Source organism: Hypanus sabinus, chromosome 9 (assembly GCF_030144855.1).
Source record: "Hypanus sabinus isolate sHypSab1 chromosome 9, sHypSab1.hap1, whole genome shotgun sequence".
Taxonomy (NCBI): Eukaryota; Metazoa; Chordata; class Chondrichthyes; order Myliobatiformes; family Dasyatidae; genus Hypanus; species Hypanus sabinus.
The window spans coordinates 122,888,903-122,911,885 of record NC_082714.1 but is presented as its reverse complement, the minus strand read 5'-3'; the positions used below and the strand labels follow the sequence as shown (position 1 = coordinate 122,911,885).

General features: G+C 39.6%; 1 protein-coding gene across 1 annotated transcript in view; it reads right to left on the bottom strand.

Annotated features, from left to right (window-relative positions):
• Positions 1-22,562, bottom strand: part of LOC132399764 (potassium voltage-gated channel subfamily G member 1-like) — a 30,971-nt gene extending 8,409 nt beyond the window's left edge. Inside the window, exons 1-2 of the mRNA XM_059980488.1 lie at positions 22,372-22,562; positions 19,675-20,473 (exon numbers count right to left, since the gene is read on the bottom strand). Coding sequence (XP_059836471.1) covers positions 19,675-20,433 — 759 coding nt within the window. The 5' untranslated portion in view covers positions 20,434-20,473; positions 22,372-22,562. The remainder of the gene's footprint in view (positions 1-19,674; positions 20,474-22,371) is intronic.
• Positions 22,563-22,983: the final 421 nt, after the last annotated feature.

Sequence of the window (22,983 nt, the reverse complement as noted above, 5' to 3'; positions counted from 1 at the left end):
GGCTGGGTCTTTTCTCACAGGATCGTGGGAAAATCAAGGGTAATTTTTAAAAGATGTATAAAAATTATGAGGGGCATGTACTGTACAGGGTGAACATACACAGGACTGGAGAACCATGAACTACAGGTTATAAGTTCAAGGTAAGAGGAAAGACATTTAATAGAAATCTAAAGGGCAATATTTTCACCCAGACAGTGGTCAGTACGTGGAATGAGCTCCCAGAGGAAGCGCTAGAGACAGATACATCCAAACACTTAAAAGTTACTTGGAGAAGTACATAGTTTCAAAAAGTTTTGAGGGATATGTGCCAAAAGTGAGCAAATGGGATTGGCCTGATGGGGACCTTCATTGGCATTCAGCAGTGGGACCACAGGACCTGTTTCTTTGCTGTAGGGCTCAAAAGATAAATAAAAATTCTGGTGTTGCAATTGTCAATTCAAACTAAGGCAGTTTACCTGGCAGACAAGATTAGAGAGCTGGGCAGCAGCCCCAGGCTGAGTCACCCTCCTTAATCACCTCCCCCATTTCTGGACGACTCCCAGGTGCCATACATTTCGGTTGATTTGATCTGATGAAGCCCAGAGAGTAATTTTCTTTGGTCCTCATGCACAGCCAATTCATGCCTGGATTGAAGTAATAAGGGATGGGATACCTCTCTTGTCACTAGCATATTCCAACCTTACTTTTTCATATCAAAGACTGGTACTGGTTTCAGCTCTAAAATATCAAATTTCCAAGTGTCTGAAATAACTTTGTAGTTTCTGAATTATTTAATTTCATCTACTACTTGTTTCCAAATACTAAGTATCTTGGTTGTGATTTGAAAAAAGTTATCTTATGATTTTGATTGACATGGTTAATTAATTGCAGAATTAATTAATTCTCTCAACAACTTCTCTGGATCCTGACAGGACATAGTGATGTAATTATTATCATAAATCAGATGATGTCATACAAAACAATCCAGCAAATGTATGCATTACTAATTTCAATGTATAGCTGGGACATGGCATTCCATATTCCAATACAAACTATGAGAAAAAGACAAGACAATCAACATGGAGTGCAAAATAAGATGAGCAGGAAATAAGAGTGATTTAGAATTATAAATTGCACTAAAGTGCTATTTTGTAGAATGACCAGACCCTAAACATGTCAGGAGACAGATGTTGAAGAAAAACAAGTAAATTGAGGATGGTACTGAGAGAAGTCAGATGCCTAGAAATGTAACCCTGGTTGTAAAGTTTTTAGTACTGCTTCTGCAATCCATTCCAATGCACTGACACCAATATATAGCAGGTTTGGAGCTTTAGGGAATGATTTCCAAGGCAACAGATGTCTCAGTAGAATATGTTAGTGTGGATGAAGGAGCAGTGGAAACTCATGAACGACTGAAGCTGACACCCTTCAAAATGTGTACAGTGATTATGTTCACCAATTAATCTGAACCTGTTGTACAAAACTTCGTGCTGCCCTCTGATCTGAATAATTTTGATATGCATTCATGGCATATCACATTGGTGATGGGTTAGGTGCATCAGCAGGGACACAATAAGTGGCTACCTCGAAACAACGGAAAGTGACATATTATTGAAAAGAGTGTGCTCCAAATTTTCTGAACACTTGGGTCCCTGGTTAAGGAGGAATAAAGGCTACAAGTGCAGAATGCTGGGCTCAGAAGGCACTGGCATGGAGGCAAATCCAATAGGTTTGGAGATCAATGTTATGAGTCCAACTTCAAGAACCAAAAAGTAATGCCACATGAAGTTGCATGACTTTGAATTGTAACTGAATGCATCTTCAATTTCTATATGCTGCCAACTGCACCATTAGTTTTGGGTGCTGATTGATTCACTACTGAGCTGCAAGAATCTCATCTGTGTCCATTTGCTTTTGTTCCTTTTCTTGGTCACTGTCACTCCCTATCATCTCTTATCTCTTCTATCATTCAAACTCTCCTATAATTTATACTATCACAGACATTTCCTTCTGTTTTCTCCTCCTCATTAAATTAAAGCGAATTGACTTCTTTTCTTTAACTTTTCCCAGTACTGATGAAAGGTCACTGACTGTAAAATTAACCATTCCGACTTAACAGACTGAGCATTTCCAAAAGATTCTCACTTAATTTCAGGTTCCCAGCATTTCAGACTTCTGCTTTACTCTCACCCTTACTGTATCTCACAGCTTGCACCCACTGCTAGTTTTTCAAGTGTGTGCCCAGAATGTGTGACATTTGCTAACATACCTCTCTGTCTAAGTGATTGGGTGCCAGAAACAACATGGCTGGTAATTACTGAGCAAGAGAATATACTACACTAAATCCTCCTCCTCACATCCCAGTATGTCTTACAGTCTTATCTCCTCCTTGCCCCAGCATCTCTTTTGCTTCACAAACTGGCAATAATGCAAGCATCTACATCCCAACCCTTTCCATTCAGATTCTTGCCCTCGGGTCTTTCTCCTTTTAGATAGTTGAGCAATAAAACATGATGAAGTGATACAGGAGCAGTGAGAGATGAGGGTATGCTCAATTTCACATTTGCTGCTCCTCACTCAGATTCTGACATCATTCACAATGTAGAAGACAGCACTTGGGTAGTGATTGTACATCATGCGATGTGCAGAGGGAAAAGAAATCAAAGGTAGCACAGCTAAAAGATTACTGGAGAGTAGCCACCTGCATTATGCTCAGAGGATATAGGTAAGGGCTACAATGGAGGACCCTTTGAAAGAATTTGGCAAGTTGAATGATGTGTACTGGTACATTGTAAAACCAACCAGAAAAGCAGAGTTCAGTGTCAATAAGCACAGAAGAGCATAACATCAACTTGGCACAGGGTTTTGTGCAAAGATGGGAACCCGTCCATGCATACAGAGCCAACTCTATTCACACATCATTGAATTTGATCATGATGGTGGCCTATCCCTCTGGTGTTACTAAACACAGAATATGCTTGATCACAATTCAAAGGTTGGTACCACCAAAATGAATGCTCCTGTCCAAACCCAGGTCAATGCTAAATGTTAACTGTGGGCACCTAATGTCAGCATGTTAAAAGCGAAGTTCCTCAAACTTACATCGCTTAAGATTATAACATGCAAAGGGGGTTTGTAGTCTATCACAGCAATTCACATGTTTCATCTGAGTCAGATCACCAATAATTTTTGGTGGTGCTACTATATTGTAGTGAAACAAGGTCATTTGGCAGGTCCATCTATTGGTTCCTCCACAGATGGTGAGCTACCACCTTGCAACCATAGGACAACAGGGTAGATTCTATTGTGAGAAGTGTGCAGAAGTAGTAGCTTGTCATTGTGCAAGGCCACTGAGAAGATTCCAGGACAAAAGGGAGACACTGCCTAGCGGAGCAGTCGTTGGAGTTGCGTGAGTCAGAGTAGTAGGGCTTTGGTTCATCAGGGCTTTGGTAAGGATGGGCCTGGGCGAGGTAAGGAGGCAAGGTACTTTCATATCTCTTTTTCACTCTAACTTAGGAATAGTGGGTATGATTGCAAGGCCAGTTTTCTGCTCTGGGTGTCAGATGTGGGATATCCAGGAGACTTCTAGCCTCCCCGATGGCCACATCTGCACCAGGTGCATTGAGCTACAACTCCTTAGAGACCGGATTAGGGAACTGGAGCTGCAGCTCGATGACCTTTGGCTTGTTAGGGAAAGTGAGGAGGTGATCGATAGGAGCTACAGGCAAGTAGTCACATCAAGGTCACAGGCGACAGATAAGTGGGTGACTGTCAGGAGAGGGAAGGGAGAGGGTCAGGAAATGGAAAGCACCCTTCTGGCTGCCCCCTTAATAATAAGTACTCCAATTTGAGTGGCTGTGCCTCTGGCACTGGGTCTGGCCCTATGGTTCAGATGGGTAGGGACCAGAAGAGGATGGCAGCAGTAATGTTTCTGAATGCGTCGACAATATCCTGAAATGGGAGGATGAGCAACCAGAGGTCGTAGTACACATTGGTACCAATGACAGGTAGAAAATGGGGGGAGGTCCTGAAACCAAAATACAGGGATTTAGGAAGGAATCTAAGAAACAGGACCTCAAAGGTAGTAATCTTGGGATTACTGCCTATGCCATGTGACAGTGAGTAAAGGAATAAAATGAGGTGGCGGATAAATGTGTAGCTGAAGGATTGGAACAGGGGCAGTGATTCAGATTTCTGGATTATTGGAACCTCTTTGGGGGCAGGTGTGACCTGTACAAAAAGGACGGGTTGTCTCTTGAATCCCGGGGGGTCCAACATCCTGATGGGATGCTATTGGGGGGGGGTCTAAGCTAGATTTTCAGGGGGGTGGGAACCGAAGTGAAGAGGTAGAGGATGGGGTGGTTGGTGCATAAGTAGAGACAGCTCGTAGGGAGTTCTTGAGGAAGGATAGATGGATGATAGAGCAAAGATGCACTCAACCTGATGGTCTAGTTTAATGCAAGGAATATCATAAACAAGGTGAATGAACTCAGAACATGGAACTATGACATTGTGGCCATTACAGAGACTTGGATGTCTCAGGGGCAAGAATGGTTGCTGAGTATGCCAGGCTTTAGATGTTTCAAAAAGGACAGGGAGAGAGGCAAAAGAGGTGGGGCATTGCTAATCAGTGATAGTGTCATGGCTGCAGAAAAGGAGCGGTCATGGAGAGATTATCGACTGAGTCAGTGTGGCTGGAAGTCAGAAACAGGAAGGGGGCAATAACTCTACTAGGTGTTTTTTTTTATAGACCCCCCATTAGTAACAGGGATGTCGAGGAGCAGATAGGGAGGCAGATTCTGGAATGGTGCAATAATAATAAGGTTGTTGTGATGGGATTTTAACTTTCCCGATGTTGACTGGCATCTTCCTAGAGCAAGGTGTTTAGATGGGGTGGAGTTTGTTAGGTGTGTTCAGGAAGGTTTCTTGACACAATATGCAGATAAGCCAACTAGAGGAGAGGCTGTACTTGATCTGGTATTGGGAAATGAACCTGGTTAGATGTCAGATCTCTCAGTGGGAGAGCATTTTGGAAGTAGTAATCAAAAATCTTTCTCCTCAACCATAGTGCTGGAGAGGGACAGGAGCAGACTATTTTGGAAAACGTATAATTGGGGTGGGGGGGAAAATGATGCTATTAGGCAGGAACTTGGGAGTATAAGTTGGAAGTAGATGTTCTTAGGGAAATGCATGGCAGTAATGTGGCAAATGTTCAGGGAAAAGGTATGCATACCTATGTTCCATTGAGGCAGGGAAAGGATGGTAACACTTGAGCATATAGACATTAAGAAAGAGGATATGCTGGAGCTTTTGAAAAGTATTAAGTTAGATAGGTCATCAGGATTGGATGGAATATACCCCAGGCTACTGTGGGAAGCAAGGGAGGAGATTGCTGAGCCTCTGGTGATGATCTTTGTATCATCAACGGGGATGGGAGTACTGGAGGATTGTTCCCTTGTTCAGGAAAGGGTGTAGAGATAACACAAGAAATTATAGACCAATGAGCCTGGGCAAGTTGTTGGAGATGATCCTGAGAGGCAGGATTTATGAATATTTGGAGAGACATAATCTGACTAGGGATAGACAGCATGGCCTTATCTACATTGATTAACGTAGAGCAGGGATGTAGTGTATATGGATTTTAGCAAGGCTTTTGATAAGGTTTCTCATACAAGGTTCATTCAGAGCTTAAGGAGGCATTGGATCCAGGGAAGACTAGCTTTGTGGATCCAGAATTGGCTTGCCCACAGAGGGAAAGGGTGGTTATAGATGGTTCGTATTCTGCATGGAGGCCACTGACCTGTGATGTTTCACAGGGATCTGTTTTGGGACACCTCCTCTTTGCGAATTTTATAAATGACCTGGATAAAGTGGTAGAAGGGCGAGTTAGTAAGTTTGCTGATGACATAAAAGTTGGGGGTGTTTGGATAGTCTGGAGGATTGTCAGAGGCTACAGTGGGACATTAATAGGATGCAGAACTGGGCTGAGAAGTGGCAGATGAAGTGTGAAGAGGCTCATTTCAGTAGGTAAAATTTGAAGACAGAATATAATATTAATGGTAAGACTCTTGGCAGTGTGGAGGATCTGAAAGATCTTTGGGTCCATGTCCATAGGACACTCAAAGCTGCTGCATAGGTTGTCAGTGTTGTTAAGAAGGTGTAAGGTGTGTTGGCCTTCATCAACCGTGGGAATGAGTTCAAGAGCCTCGAGGTAAATTACAGATATAGAAGACCTTGGCCAGACCGCACTTGGAGTACTGTGTTCATTTCTGGTCACCTCACTACAGGAAGGATATGAATACAATAGAGCATGCAGAGGATATTTACAAAGATGTTGCCTGGAATGGAGAGCATGTCTTATGCAATAGATTGATTGGACTTGGTTTTTTTCTCCTTGGAGGGATGGTGGATGAGAGGTGACCTGATAGAGGTATATAAGATTATGAGAGGCGTTGATTGTGTGGATAGCCAGAGGGTTTTTCCCAGGGCTGAAATGGCTAACATGAGGAGTTATAGTTTAATGTTGCTTGGAAATAGGTACAAGGGGGATGCCAGAGGTAAGTTTTTCCACACAGAGAGTGGTGGGTGTGTGGAATGCACTGCCAGTGAAGGTGGTAGAGGCAGATACAATAGGGTCTTCTAAAAGACTCTTAGGTACATGGAGCTTAGAAAAATAGGGAAGTTCTAGGCAGTTTCTAGAGTAGGTTACACGGTCGGCACAACCCTTGTGGGCCGAACGGCTTGCAATGTGCTGTAGGTTTCTATGTTCTATATTCCATATGCACCTTGGAAATGCAGTAGAGCAAAGAGTTAACATTTTCACTTCCTCCCTGACTTGCCTCCCCCCAGACGAAAATTGTTTCCCCAGACAATAATTCCTCCTGACACCCATACCCCTTATTGCCCTGACACCACTCACCCCCAACTCCTCTCACTACACACCTCCACCAAGTCCCCTCACAGCCTGACTCAATTTGGCAGAACTTAAATATTCACTGGAATAATTATTTTTGATGGTTCCTACTTTCAAATTAAATTGAACTGTGTCCAGGCAGATGGCTTTGTGATAGAGGCAGACTATGGTACTGGACAGTTTGTGAATCAGAAATCAAGCTTGTCATTTCTCCAACAAATTCTCTGGGGGGGGGGGGGTGGTATGGGAACCTGAGCAGGAAAGAACACTTCAGTTTGGTTTCTCAATTCCACTTGCTTAAGTTAGGCTTTCTCTTTCTTTTCACTTACCTGCTCACTGCATGAGATACTATTCTTCATTTGGCCAAGTCGTATGACACATAATATCATCATGCCTGTTAAAACACTGCTTACTGAGACCACCAGAGAATGCTGAATGCAGGAAATTTGTAACAGGCCAGTGGTCTGTGCTACCAATATAGTGTGATTCGGTTTTCATCTTACCCATGTGATGCTCTTCTGTATCGTGTTTCCTGGGAGACATCAGCAGGTGCATGATGTTGGCCAGTATATATCCTCTGGTGTGTGCAACAGCTTAGACAATTAGTACGACCAATTGTTACAACATGATTATACCATGATTGCCAAGAAACTAATTTTGAAACTTGAAATAATTGGAGGAAATACAAACAGGAAATACCTTATAGATGCTAGAAATGCAGAGTAACACAGACAGAATACTGCAAGAATTCATCAGAAATAAAGAGTTGACAATATTGTTCAAGGCCCTTCATTAGGGCTGGAAAGAAAGGAGGACAGAGCCAGAATAAAACAAGTTTGGGGGATGGGAAGGGAAGAGTACAAGTTAGAAGTTGATAGGTGAGGAGGAGGATGTGTGAAGTGAGAAGCTGGGAGGTGATATGTGGAATAGGAAAAGGGTTGATAAAGGAGGAATCTGATCGGACAGTGGACCATGAGTGAAATGGAAGGAGGAAGGGCATCAGAGGGAGGCGACAGGCAGGTGAGGAAAAGAGAAGAGGTGAGAGGGAAGCCAGAAAAGGGATTGGAAGAAGAAAGAAGAGGAAGAGGGCAGAAATCACCAGAAATTAGAGGAATCAATGTCATGCCTTCAGGTTGGAAGCTACCCAGACAGAATATGAAGAGTTGCTCCTCCAAACCAAGAGAGACTTCACCGTAGCAGTAGAGGAGGCTATTGACTGACATGTCAGACTGGTAATAGAATTGGACTTAAAATGTTTGGCCACTGGGCAATCCTGCTTGTTGCAGATGGAGTTAAATTAGAAACACAAGTAATTTGTACAATTGTAATACATGATAGATATTCACATCTCCAGGGCCAGGGGGCCTTCTTCATTTGCAAAGCGCAGTGTTCTAACATAGCAGCTAACACTTGTGGAGATCAAAAGGTTGCTTTGAGTAGGTTAAACTTCCAATCAATATTCTGTATTCAGCTTCTTTTTGTAAACTGGAACCAGTCTTCAATTTTTAATGTAAATGGCAAGCAATAATCCGTCTGAAGTTAAAAGGACAGCTTTGCAAACAAACAGCACTGTCATAGACTCATGGATGTTGGCCCATGGCACCAGGGCTGCCTTTTCTAGAGATGCGGTTAATGGGGTTATGCTAATTGGTTTGTTTCAAACTAAGTTATCTAAGTTATTTAGATCAAGAAAGCTTGCAGACCAAATTGATACCATCACTTAGCACATTAAATGGCTGGTAAGTTAATAGTTCGAAGTTTTATTTTTGTGCTCAGTGAGTCAGCATTAATCTGGGAATTGTTGTCTCCAGAAGCTTTTAGACCATTTGTGTAAAATGGTGTCTGAAAAAAACTACCACCAGTGTGAAGTCACCTATGTGGCAAAAAATCAGTATAAATGAAAGAGAGCAATCAGCCTTATTAGGAATAGTCACAGAACAGCAAGAAGAATGACTGAAAGACAGGGTGAGCAGAATGCATTCCTCTGCCTTCAATTTCTGTGATGGATGATTTATTTGTCTGAAACCGGTTGACATGTCTTTTTAGCTCATAGAAATTGTATCCATGTTTGGGAAATCCTTTGTGTTTTAGAAATAGCTTGGAATTTGGAAGTATTTTTATAAGATAGAAAAACTCTTGAGCTTTAATTATGTTTAAGAATTTTGATTGAATTTGGAAAATAAATGAAATATGTTTAAACTAATTTATTAGCTGGAATATCTCCTCCTTGGTAGGAAGAGGGGACCCACCACTCAAATAGTGGTTATTGGCAGCTAAACTTGCCATGGAGGATAAATAGGGAAGTGAACTAGTCTTTGAAATATACGTAGCTATGGTATAATTCCCCTTTAATAAGAGAACTCACAGTTCTCTCTCTCTCTCTCTCTCTCACACACACACACACACACACACACACACACGCACACACACCACCTCCAGTCCTTGCAAAATTATTAATCTGCCTAGACCCAGCAACCTCCACCCGGACCATAGCCCTGCATATCCCTCCCTCACTTGTGCCTATCTAAATTTTTCTTAAGTGTTGAAGTCAACTCAGCATCCACCACTATAGAGTCAAAGAAGTTCACAGAAAGTGGTGGAAGATCCTTTTAAATTTGGGTTAAATTTTTATCTATTAAATTTAAGAAAGATAGCTTTGGATGAAACAGTAAATTTCAAAATGGCAGTACCAATGCCAATTCAGCATCTCATGACTGTCCTCTGCACATTCCCAATTTGGCAATGGCATGATTCACCTCACAAATATGTACCATACACAGGAATAAAACCTTGCTATCATTGTTTTATATCATTACTTCCATCTCAGAATTGAAGCTCCTCAATTCATGTTTAACCATTAAACATAATGCAGAAATCGTAACTTGAGAAAACAAAGGGAAAAGAAACTTCAGATATTATTGGAATCTATTTATGCTCCTATCTGAATTAAAGTAAAACATATTTTCATCATATCATAGTGATAACATCTATTTATTTTTGTAAAATACCTCTCTTTAAAATGGTTGCTAAATTAACTTATTATCCATGGATCACTGCCTTTGAAATGATAAAGTGGCTGCATAAAGCTAGCTTTCAGCCTTTCATTAATCTTTTGTGTAATACAAGGTTTTGGTCTATGTTAACTATCAACTGTCATTAGGTTGTTCTGTTTAACCTCAGTTATAGACAGGGTTATTAAAACAATTATTAAAGTACCTGTTAACATCGTAAAATATAATATCAAAACAGAAATTGCTGGAAATACTCTGCATGCCAGGCAGCATCATGGGAAAATTAAATGTTTCTTAAGAAATTAAAATAAAACTTTGGAATGAACGCAGAGGGGTGTGGAGGAGTTACAGCAGCTCTGATAATAATAGTTATGTTGTTGCATTATGTCTGTTTTATATAGACACTGAAGTTGCAGATTCTGTCCACTGGAGAGAGGCTTCCTTGGGAGTGGACTTCAGTTTTGATAACCCCAGAATTAGGCCCAATCCATTCTGCAAGCAGACTGTAGACTGAAATGCAAGTCTACATTCATTTCAGGGCTACTGTAGATACTGATTAACCTGACTCTGACAACTTGCACTCGTTCCTCAATCACATTTTATTTACTAGTGCACAAGGAGAGCAGCGTGGCACCCACACTGCTCTGAAATTGGAACGAAGAAATGCTATTTTCTGACTGGCTGCATCACCGTATGGTATGGGGGAGGACTACTGCACAGGATCGAAGCGAGCTTCAGAGAGTTGTAAAATTAGGCAGCTCCATCATGAGTACTAGCCTCCGTAGTATCTAAGCCATCTTCATGGAGCACTGCCTCAATAAGGCAGTGTCCATTATTAAGGACCCCCACCACCCAGGACATGCCCTCTTCTCACTGTTACCATCAGTTAGGAGGTACAGAAGCCTGAAGGCACACACTCAGAGATTCATGAACAGCTTTTTCCCCTCTGCCATCCAATTCCTAAATGGACATTGAAACCATGAACAATGTCTCACTCTCTACTTTTTTTTGCATTACTTACTTAACTATTTAAAAAAATATATACACACACACACACTTACTGTAATTCAGTTTTTTTTCCTATATGTATCACATATTACATTGTAATGCTGCTGTATGTTAGCAAATTTCATGACATATGCTGATGATATTAAACATGATTCTGATTTATACAGAAATTGACTAGTTGAATTCAAATAGGGATCCAAGGGAAAAATTGTGCACTTTTGAATCCCATAATTTGCATATTTGAGTCTAAACATAATACATAATTTGTGTTAATTAGATCTACATGTTAAAGGCCAATAATACTTGAGAAGCCGTAAAATGACTGTCCGAGGGTCACTCTAGAATGCTTCGTTTGCATCCTGTCTTGCTCAGTGACTCTGGTACCCAGGCTTGAGTAGAAAGGCTGTACTCAGGTTACGCTTTCAAGGACAATGGGTGACTTTGTCAGCTTATCATCCTGACTTGCTGTCTTGGTGAGCTTTAACACAGAGAAAGACTGGACAATGTGCCTATGCTATGTTGCAATTTCCACAGTACCATCAAGAGACTTTCACATATACTGAAACATTCCTCCTGGCTTTACATTAAACTCAATGTCAAATTCTAGACATTGCTTCACCCTCTATGCCTATTAATCTCCTAATGCTAACTACTACCGCTCCAGATTTCTGCCTCTGGAGACTACAGCATCACCATGCATCCTCCAAATAGAGAAGACTGGCAAGGTCACACAATATTACAAAGCTTTACAGCCTCTGGCCTTCAAGTAATGGGTACAAACCCATTTCTAGTCAGTCCAGCTTCTGATTACACCTAGTAGGTTTCTCACATACGTCAGAAATGGAATCAATGAAAACAAATCTGGTAAAAGATGTGTAGTATAGACTTTAAGCACCTTATTGGATAAAATAGGACTTCATCAAATTAAAAAGGACTAGCTTTGTTTTAAGTACAGCTGTAGGCACTTTTTATGATATCTGCATATCTGGTTCAGTATGTTTCCTTCTTCAGATCATGCACCATAGGCAATAATTGACCAGAATGCATTCATATCAAAATTGGCAAGAAAGGTTAAGCCTGACATTACAAAATATTTTTTTCAGAACAGAGGACTCCTTTGTAGTGCAAATCAGAGAATTAAAATGGAAGTTTGTGTATTTAATCTACCAATAAGTACTCTTATTGATACAGATGCAGTTCTTTATTTTAGGGTTATTGTATTCTGAATAGAGTTAAAATCTGGTGCAATTTGCTTTGTTTCTAAGTGTATTGATATTTCATTGGTGCTTTAAAATGGTATTTTCAGTTGATCACATGAAGAAATTTGGAACTAAAGTGGAAGGATACAATTTTCTACAGTACACTAACTTTTATACACCAGCTGCAAAATTTGCTTCAGGTTTCTTTATGTAGAAACGTAGTACAGCCTGCAGAACTGCTGCCTCATAATTCCAGTGACCCAGGTTAGCTTAGACAACTAGTGCTGTTTGTGAGGAGTTTGCAGAGATTCTCTGAGATTATTCCAGGAGCTCTGATTTTCTTCCATAACCTAAAGGTACTTGGGTTAGTAGTTCAACTGGCCACTAGAAAATTATCCCTTGTGGGTGGGTGACTGGTAGAATCTGAGGGGATGTGAGGAAAGTAAAATCAGATTACTGTATGATTATTGCAAATGAGAGCTTGATGGTCAGTGCAGACTTTGTGGATCGAGTGTCCCGTTTCCATGTTGAGTGAGACTGACTCTCATGAAAGACTTCAAGAAAAATAAGGATGCAATAGTAGGTGATTTTAACTTCCCGCATATTAAATGGAACTCCCGTACTGTAAAAACGCTGGGGGGACAGAGTTTGTCAAACGTGTTGTGGAAAGTTTCCTTAAGCAATATAAAGAGGTCCCAACTGGAAAGAGTGCATGAGACTCAGGTATCTGCTGTAGGCCAAAAGCTGGCAGTAAACAACAAGCAGTCGAGATGTTCAACAATTATTCATCAATAATTTTTCTGTTCTCAAGTGCAGCTCTGCCGTAGACTGAGGACAAGAAGCTTCATTCAATGATTCAAGGGCTCAAAGACACAATAACAATAAAATCTACTTCTATTTTTTTGACATATTTATTTTGTAGCTGCCCTGGCATAAACTGCAGACATTTCTGGCAAAGGGTTGAATGTGTGAATGAATTGAGAAAATTCAAATTTGATCCAGTCTACACTGTTACTTTACCTAAAACTAAAGCTTTCATCAATAGACTTTAAATCTGTACTTCTGTACTTTTACCTAGTCTGGCAGCATGAGTGAGATATTGGGAATTCAGATCCTGTTTAAATCCATCTCATGGCACAGCTCAATCAACACAATGTTGTCTTATCTTTTCAAAATGAATAATTACCTTAATTTATACTGTAGAGAGGCAATTATAGTTAAATTCAAATAAAGCTGTAGTCGTGAGAAAAGAAGTATAAACTGGAGTGGAGCTGGAATGCCATAAAAGTATCTGAAGTAGTTTGATGCGGGTAAAAATGTATAAATAACTGTAGCCAACAAAATGTAAATATTGGGTTCAAAATACTCCGAGGGCTGGACAGTATGCAGTTCTAGATTATTTATATACATAACAGACAAGATTTAATGAAAGGTATCTTTTCCCCAAAAGCAGTACCCCTCAATAATTTTTTTGCTTCTATCTATAAATCCCACCATTAATCTACAGTATTTGCCTCTCCCAAAGTTATCATTAAAATTGATGATTTGAAGCAAAATTGGATCACAGTATCTTTATGGGGTGTCATCTAATCTATTCTTGGAACTTCCCTGATGGCAAAAAAAATTGCTTTGAACTTACTGTCTAATTTCAAGTATAAACCAAAGGATAAACTTATGTTCCTCTACCAACCTATTTCCACCGAAACAGCAGGATTTAAAAAAAGTGATGGATGAAATAAAGGAACTTAAGATCAATTATACTCTATGATCTGATGGTTTTTAGCCTCAAGTATTCAAATAAATAGCTAGGGAACTGCAGCTCTGTTAGGACTCACTGTTCAGAATTCTTTGAATTCAGGAATCGTACCTTTGTGATAAAAATATCATTCCATTATTTCAGAAGGGAAAGAGAAACAATAAACCTTCCATTTTTTCATCAGTTGTAGAGAATACACTGAAATCAAGTATGCAATAAAAAGATTAACAAACACTTGAAAGAGTATGAGCTAATGAAAGAATTAACATAGATGTATGACTACCCATGACAAGCCAAGCTGTGTTGTTTCCTGAACTTTGACTTCATACCCTTCCAGAGGGTATTGGATATTGTCTGTTGGCGAACCTCATGAGCAAAAATGAAAGAGCATGGAAATCAAAGTGCTTTGTGACATGGGTTTGTAATATTTTAGAAGTAGTTGATAAAATTTAAAATATTCCACGCTCTATATTCATATTTCCATAAAATCTTCCTCCAATCCACTTCATCAGAATCTGTAATCTATGACAAGGATGAAGTAATAATGAATACTATGCATAAATTCATAAATGTCACTGGAAGGAGGTAGAGTAAATTGTATGAGTGACTGTGGAGTTTCCAAAGTGACATAACTGTACTAACTGATAGATATAACTACAAAACTTAGGACTTATTGTGGGAAATTATGAATCTATTTGCTTTAATTCTAAGAAAGAAATGTGAAAGTAGGTTCTTAGTGACTAAGCGATTTGGTAGTCTACACACAAAGATCAAAACAGCAAGGTTAAAGCTAAATTTAGTCTAATAAACTGCTGAGTTTTAATAAATGGGGATGAAAATACAAAACTGAAGAAAATGTATATACTTCTATTTACCACTTTACCTCAAATCCATTTGCAATGCATTTTTCAGTTTTGTGCTTTGTTACTTAACCTTCAATCAGATAAATACAAAATTATCAGAATGATTCAAAGTGTTAAATTGAGGAACAGCAACAGAATATATTTTGTTTTCCTTTGAATTTTGAAGGTTTGGGGAAATTAGTCCTTAAAATGCCAAATAGATTCTATGGCTTAAATAACAAGAAATTTCTTCTTTTGTTGAAGAAACCCAAAACAAGGGTGAATAACTTTAAAATTAAACTTTGGGCATTAGATGTGAAAATCAGGAAGGAGATTTTCATTACAGAAGGGGTGATTAAAATTTTAATCTCTTTTTCCTAAATAGGCATGAAAAGTATCAAAAGAGATGAAACAAAGGCTAGTTAAAGGATTGTAGGCACAAGCCGTCCATGATCTAAAAGCATGATGAAACAGGCTCTTTGGTGTTAATGTATTCCCATGATACTCCAGTGAAGATTCTCCCCCATCTTATGGGGAAAAAACTGTGTTTGTTGTGCTTAGATCAAAGTGAGCATTTTTAATACTAACAAAGTAGCACTTATGCTTCAGGTCTCTTTTCCCTTGCATATAAACATACACATTAGAGCAGCTGTGAGCCCCTCATGCCATCCAATAAGAACAATGTTGAGGCTTTATAAAGACTGGTGAGTCCTCACTTGGATGAGCAGTTTTGGGCCACTTATCTAGGAAAGGATATGCTGACATTGGAGAGGATTCAAAGGGGGTTCACAAAAATGATTGAAAGGATTATCATACGAAGAGCATTGGATGGCTCTGGGCCTATACTCATTGGAATTCAGAAGTATGAGGGTAACCTAAATGAAACCTGTTGAATGTTAGAAGGCCTCAATAGAGTGGATGTGGAGAGAATGCTTCTGATGGTGGGGGAGCTTAGGACCAGAGGAGACACCTCAGATAAAGGGGCATCCTTTTAGAATGGATATGAGGAGGAATTTATTGAGCCAAAGAGCAGTGAATCTGTGGAATTTGTTGCCACAGGTGGCTGAGGAGCCAGGTCATTTGGTATATTTAAGGCAGAGGTTGACAGGTTTTTGACTCGTCAGGTGATGAAGGGACGCCGGGAGAAGGACAGAGATTGGGGCTGAGAGGAAAACTGGATTAGCCATGATGAAATGGTGGAGCAGACTCAATAGGACAAATGGGCCCAAGTTCTGCTCCTATATCTTATGGACTTATAGTCTTATCTGACTGTGATCTCAGCTTCATATTCTCAATACTCCTAATAACCCATGACTCATTGGTTATCAAAGATCTGTCAGATATCTACCCTAAAAATATTAAAAGTTTCTGCTTCCATTTTCCTCATCTGCCTTAAATGGGTAACCAGTTATCTTTAAACAGTGACTTCTAGAGCAATACAGCGCAGATACAGTCTCTTCAGCTTAACCCATTCACGGCAACCACATGCCCACCCACCCAATTTTCTGTATTCAGCCTATATCTTCAAAGCACTGCCCCTCCACAAGCCTACCTTCATCTGCAGTTCATTCCAGATCCTCACTACTCTGTGTATGAAAAGTTGCCTTTTAAATCTTTCCCCTCTCAACCTAAAACTACGCCCATTAGTTACCGACTCCCTTACCCTGGGGGGGGGGGGGACTGTTATTGTCCACCATATCTATACCTTCCATGATTTAAACCATTCCTATAAAGTTATTCCTCATTTTCCGATATTCCAAGGCATAAGAAGTAAATTGGCCAACCCCTCCGTGTATCTCAGGCCCTCTAGTCCTGGCACCAGCCTTATAAATCTTTTTAGCACTCTTTCCATCAGTTCTATATTCTTCCATAAGAGAAAACTTTTTTTTTCTTATCCACCCTGCCAAGAACTCTCAAGACCTGATAGGTTTCTTGAAATATTACATTTACTTTCTTCTCCATAGATGCTGTCTGATCTGAGTGCTACTTGAAATTTTTGTTTTTACCGCAATGCCTGTACTCAACCAGGACCAAGAGCAGGGAGCACCCAGATCTGCAGCTTCCCCTCCCACAGGCACACCATCCTGATTTTGAGATAATCACAACAGCAATTGTCGGGTCTAAATTCTGAAATCAACCGGCCACCAGCATTGTGGGAGAACTTTTCCCATAAGGACTGTAGAGGTTGAAGACTGTGGCCCACCATCCTATTGTCATGGGCTTTTAAAGAGAGGCAATAATATAAAGCCTTGTCAGTAATTCCCAGATCCCACTTAAAATGTCTTTGAAATGTGTGAAGGCTATAAACAGAAAAAAATAATGTTGATCTAAACTACATAGCCTCAATTAAATATAATTTCTCAGAATCAGTTGACTCTAGATTGTCTCTCAGGATGGGGTAATATTCTTTCTACAGGGTGCAGTTACTTGTCTGAATCTCAACTTCTCTTTTTGAAGACGCAAGAGAAGACCAGAAGGCATTCTAGTTCCATACTTTTAAATATGAATCATTTGTCTAGATATTGGCACTGATATTTAAATTAGTAAGTGTAATTTTGGAGTCAGCCTTGAGCAGGTATAAGGAATAAAACCAACTTGGAATCTCAAATGACTTAAATGGGAATGCTTTATATTACAGTACAGCTAACTCAAATTAGGTTCTGATGTTTATGTTTTTAAGGCATCGTTCATGTGTGCATGCACAAAATATTTGGTGATGGAATGTGTGGTGATCACAAATGCTCTGTCCCAAATATTGTTTATGCCTCATCCCTGATGTGTAATTTTGTAAGTTTCCATTTCTATGTGAGAGCTCATCTGAGTTTTCCAAAGGACCAGTGTTACCACTGTTTTTGATCATCTGAATGTCAATTCAGTGAGTGCTAATATGCACTGTTTCTTTGGAATGTTTGCCTTCACCACCCCCCCCACCCCCCCCCCCAGTGTTTTGTGATGATTGTTTATATTGTTGTTCTTTTATTTAATGATATAGTGTTGAATAGGCCCTTCCAGCCCTCCGAGCCATGCTGCCCAGCAATCCCACAACCCTGATTAACCCTGACCTACTCACAGGACAACTTACAATGATCATTTTAACAGCCCAGTATGTCTTCAGACTGTGGGAGGAAACCAGAGGACCCAGAGAAAACCCATGCATTCCATGGGGAGGACGTACAGAGACTCCTTACAGAACAGTACCAGAATTGAACTCCAAACTGCAGAACATCCCGAGCTGTAGTAGTATCAAGCTAATTGATAGGCTCACATGGGACTAGTTTTGGAAGTAAGCAATCTCAGAATCAGAGACAGGTTTAATATCATCGGCATATGTCGTGAAGTTTGTTGTCTTTGCAACAATAGTACAATCCAACACATAATAATAGAAGAAACATGAATTACACTAAGTATATATATTAAATAATTAAATGACCTGGGTGGTGGGGGTCCTTAGTGATAGATGCCATCTTTTTGAGATATTACTCCTTGAAGATATCCTGGATACTATCCTGCCCATGATGGAGCTGAATAAGTTTACAACTCTGCTGCTTATTTCTGTGGTTCTAAACGGGACTTAAAGGTACATTTGTAAGGTTTTTAAAAATCTCAGTTATAGTTAATATGATCAAACAACTCTACTAACAATGAAGGAACACATTTGTATGCTCTTCATTTTTTGTTTTTTTTAAATAGAGAAATCACTTCTCATTAAGATAGCAGTGTCTTTACTTTTGCAGGAGATTAAGAGGTCTGGCTGGTCACTGAAAGCTCCAACAAACTTTGACAGAGGTGATTTTGAAAGTGCCCTTACTAATTGCACCATTACCAGTGCATTACGATAATTCGAGTGCAGTAAAATGCACTGCAGGAAGCTGCAGAGCGTAGTATACTCTGTCCAATGCATCATGCGGACATCTCTCCCCACCATTGATAGTAACTACAGAAGCTGCTGCCTCTAGAAGGCAGACCCCATAAAAGATCCACACCATCCCACTCATGGCCATCTTTTTGTAGCTGCCATCAGGGAAGAGAATTCCACACCACCAGGTTCAAGAACATTTATGTCCCTTCAACCATTCAGTTCTTGAACCAATTGCCAAAACCCTAGTCATCACTTCAGCATTATGACCACTCTGATCACTTTGCACCAAAATGGACTTTGTTGTACCCCTTTCCTTGTAAAAATTTGTGTATATTATATGTTTTTTTTTGTGAATGCTTATATGATGCTATTTACCTGTGATAGTGCTGCCAGTCAGCTTTTTATTGTACCTGAGCATGCATGCACTTGCGCATAAGACAATAAAATTGATTCAACAGCTAGGGTTACTATCTTTTGAACACAAAAGATCTTTTTCTTAGTGGTCAGAAGTATGAAACATAACGGGAATATAAATAATATAATAAAAATTTTTCAGTGGCAGAAGCATTAGAACTTGTTGATCTAGATATGAGATGACTGGCAAAAGAATTAATGTAAAGTTAACATTTCCTTGCCTAGTTTCTTTTGTGATCTGTAATGCAGTGTCTGAAAGCATAATGGAAGCAGATGTAATACAATGTTCAGGGGAATTGGATAATATTTGAAAGGAAAGTTACAACTCCATAGGGAAAAAGTAGAGGAGCTGAGTTAATGGACTAACAATTAAATAGCTAGCACAAACAATGGGTCAAATGACTTTTTCCTAATTTGCATCAGTCCATGACTTTATGAAACTTGCTATTATATAATTAGTGAACTTTAAGAAAATAAGCTATCACCATATACGAACATGCAATAACTATTTTGCCACAAGCTTGCCTGAGCTAAGTTTCTATACATTATTTTTAAATGATTGGTTAGAATAATACCACTGAACATTGAAGCTAAATTATGTCTTGCATTTTGAAGTTAACAGTTGTTTATAAATGTGGTTTAACCATACACTATTAAAATTTAATTCACTATGATGTATAAAAGCAAACTTACTTTATCCTCTTCTGCTCTGAGGTCAGGCATGGTACTGATGGATAGATTAACTACAGTAATCGTCACAAATATAACAGAGAGACAGGCAAAGATTTTTCCTGGAAGCCCTGACTGGGGGTTTTCCACCATGTCCCTGAGCTTTGTCATGAATTGATTACATTTCGATGACTCTACCAAATCAACCAACTTTTCACCTTCTACTAGATCTTCCTCAATAGCATTCATTTCTGCAAATTCCTCAATTTTTTGCAGGTATCGGCGACGGCAGCACCACTCCAGGTTGTCGTCTTCGATGCCCCAATATAGCAACTCTTCTTGGAAGGAAAGGGCACACATTTCCCTCAAAAGTCTCAACTTCCCAGCTCTTAAGAAAGTCAGTATTGTTTTAAAGGCACCTGGATTTCGATCGAAGAAATATTCATTGGATGTCACATCATAATCATCACAAATTTTCATTATTTCATCAAAGGTATGACAAAATCGAAGTTGTCCTAGGCGTGTTAAAGGAAAGTCATCCAGTGTGGTCCATGGTAATAAGTATTTTATTCCCCCAACATTTATTACAACATGATGTTTGCGATCCCCTGGGAGTGCACTGCCAAACAAGTCTTCTTGAGGAGAAATGAGGTGAGCTCTATTATAAAAAACACCTTTCAAAGTTTGTGTTTCATTGTAGACTGCTTGATTAAAAGAGGAGTCGGAAGCACAGCTAAGGGCGCTGTAATCATAGTCCGAACTGTCACCTGCCAGCAAAGTCATCCTGGATGGATCTCCTCACATCACTATCACCAGGCACAAGCTATAAGAAAGAGAAGAGGGTGAAAGTACCATGAACATTAATCCATGGGAGGGTATTATTAACTGTGGAAAGTTAACTCTAAGTGGCCCTTTAACCTTAAAAAATATCACAAACAGGTCTTAACTGATCATTTGTGTTATGATTATCACCCGTGGAAAAGATGAATTCTACTCCGCTGAAGATTATCCTGGGATTCACAACCTACACAGGTTATTTCCCAAATATGAAACAATATTTTAACTTTAACCACTTTAAAAGTTAATAAAAGATCATGTCCACAACATCATGACACAAATCCAATCCATCGTACCTGTACATCCCTTGGATTGATCTTCTACAGCATGAAATGATTAACTCTTACACTTATTTTATTGCATTATTGTATTGATTTATGGGGCTAACTAATAAATCTGGGCACAATGATTAAGGTCCATTAATGAACAATAGATTAATGAAGGACTCATTGCTTGACCATTTATTTATTCATGTTGAATAAAAGACTTGGACAAAGGCAGCCTTTACTACAGTAAAAGGTTATTATATTTTCAATTTTGCCCACTGCCAATAATCTACTTGCTGCCAGCGGAAAGGAGCGGTGTTCCCTCCTCCAACTATATCTCAACTGCATTGTAAACATTTCTTTAAACAAAATAACAGAACAACAAATCAGTTTAAAACAACCAGAGAACTGAATTTGTTTTATGTAAGACTTCTTCGAGGTGAGTATTTTTTAATATTTTACAGAGCAGCTGCTTCTTTCTGAAGGTTTTGATGAAACCACTCCGTGTTCAGAACCGGGTCCTACTCCCTGTCAGCAGGTAATATAGCAGAAATTGACTTGCAGTGCCATGAATGGATACAACACTCCGCTGGGCCTGACCACTTCAGAAATAAAATACTGAATCACAAATCATAGAAGGAGTTGCAAACTGGCCAACTTAGAATGCTCGGAATTTACCGCTAAACATACATTTTCAGTCCAATGCAAATGACAGCCAGTGGATTAAATTACACGCTAAACAAACATTCTCACGTCCGTTATATCGAGAAGACAATATTGGGCATCTTTAAACTTTTTAAAGACAACATAATCTTGTCAAATTGACCTTTGAACTCAGCGTGATCCCATGATGGCATCAATAAATATAACTCGTATACAATCCAGGTTGAACATCTTTTGCTGCATCTGAATTAGATTTTAAAGAACATTCTCCTCCAATGCTTATCCTTATAATTCGAGACAAAGCACGGATATATACACACATACATACTTTCACCTGTTGCATACATTTGTCTTTTTACGAAGCATTGATTCGTTATTAATCACTATTCATTGCCACTACAAGCTGCCACGCAACATTCTTAATTAGCATCGCCACCATATCAGGAACAAGCTGTGGTTGTGCAGAATCTGTAAATAGCTTTAACGTCTTCGAGAAAAGGGGTGAAATGAACTGGACAGTCAGTATCTCAACTAAACAAAAACAGCCAACAAAACGGTGGTTCTGACAAGTTCCTGGTGTGGAGCGTTTGTACTTAGTGGAAACTGAACGAAATGATTATGGTTTAATCGAGTTACATCGCTTAGGGAGTCACACGCTGGACATTAAACACGCATTTCACTGGAAGTAGAAAACTAAAAGCAAAACGAATGCACGGACCAAAAATTCAGATATTTCACTTGGTCACCACCCAGTCCTAAGACCAATTTAAAGTTTCAAAAACGTGTTGAGCTCCCGTTTTTGACCCTGTAATATCGATTCCTTTGAATTATCGCCACCGTGGCTGCCACTACAACACTAAATCATAGGAAACAACAAGATCTCATCTCGGTTCATCCTTAAACACATAACCGCATCATGGATGAAAACGTAACTAATTAATATGTGAACACTTACACTTATGCTAATCTAATACCACGCGGAGAAAGTTCTTCGGATCTCCAGCTGAGATTAAAGTTACTTGTAACTGCGGGGCTGTTACTCGACAACTCGTTGCAACTACACCTTACACCAGCGTCTTCCCATATAAAGTATAACGAGTGGAAATGGTATGCAAAGTACAAGAGCATCAGAGCCAACAGGCTGCAATCTCATCGCCTCCAACAGACTGTTCTGACGCCACTCGGAGGACGTGCTCGGTGATTGAGAAGGTTTGACTGAAATCCATGGCAACCAGCGCTTTCAGAATGGAGGATTTCCCCCCCTCCTCTCCTTTAAGTAGAAATGATCAAGCTGAGGGGAAACAAATCACAGTGAGCATGTACAGTCTAATAAAAGGGGCAGCTCTCCCACATCTTCTGATTGATCTAAATGTAAGTTATCGTGTAAATAAGCTCTCAACTGCACTCAAAAATATAAACCCCGAACGCTTTGTTTCACCGTATTGTTTAGGATTTATAACAATATCGACACCGAGGTATACTGCAACGTGTCCGTGGAGCAGTTCAGTTTAACCCTGGCGTCCTCAAGGTGTTCTGCTCTGAAAGAAATACACTTCATCTATGGAAG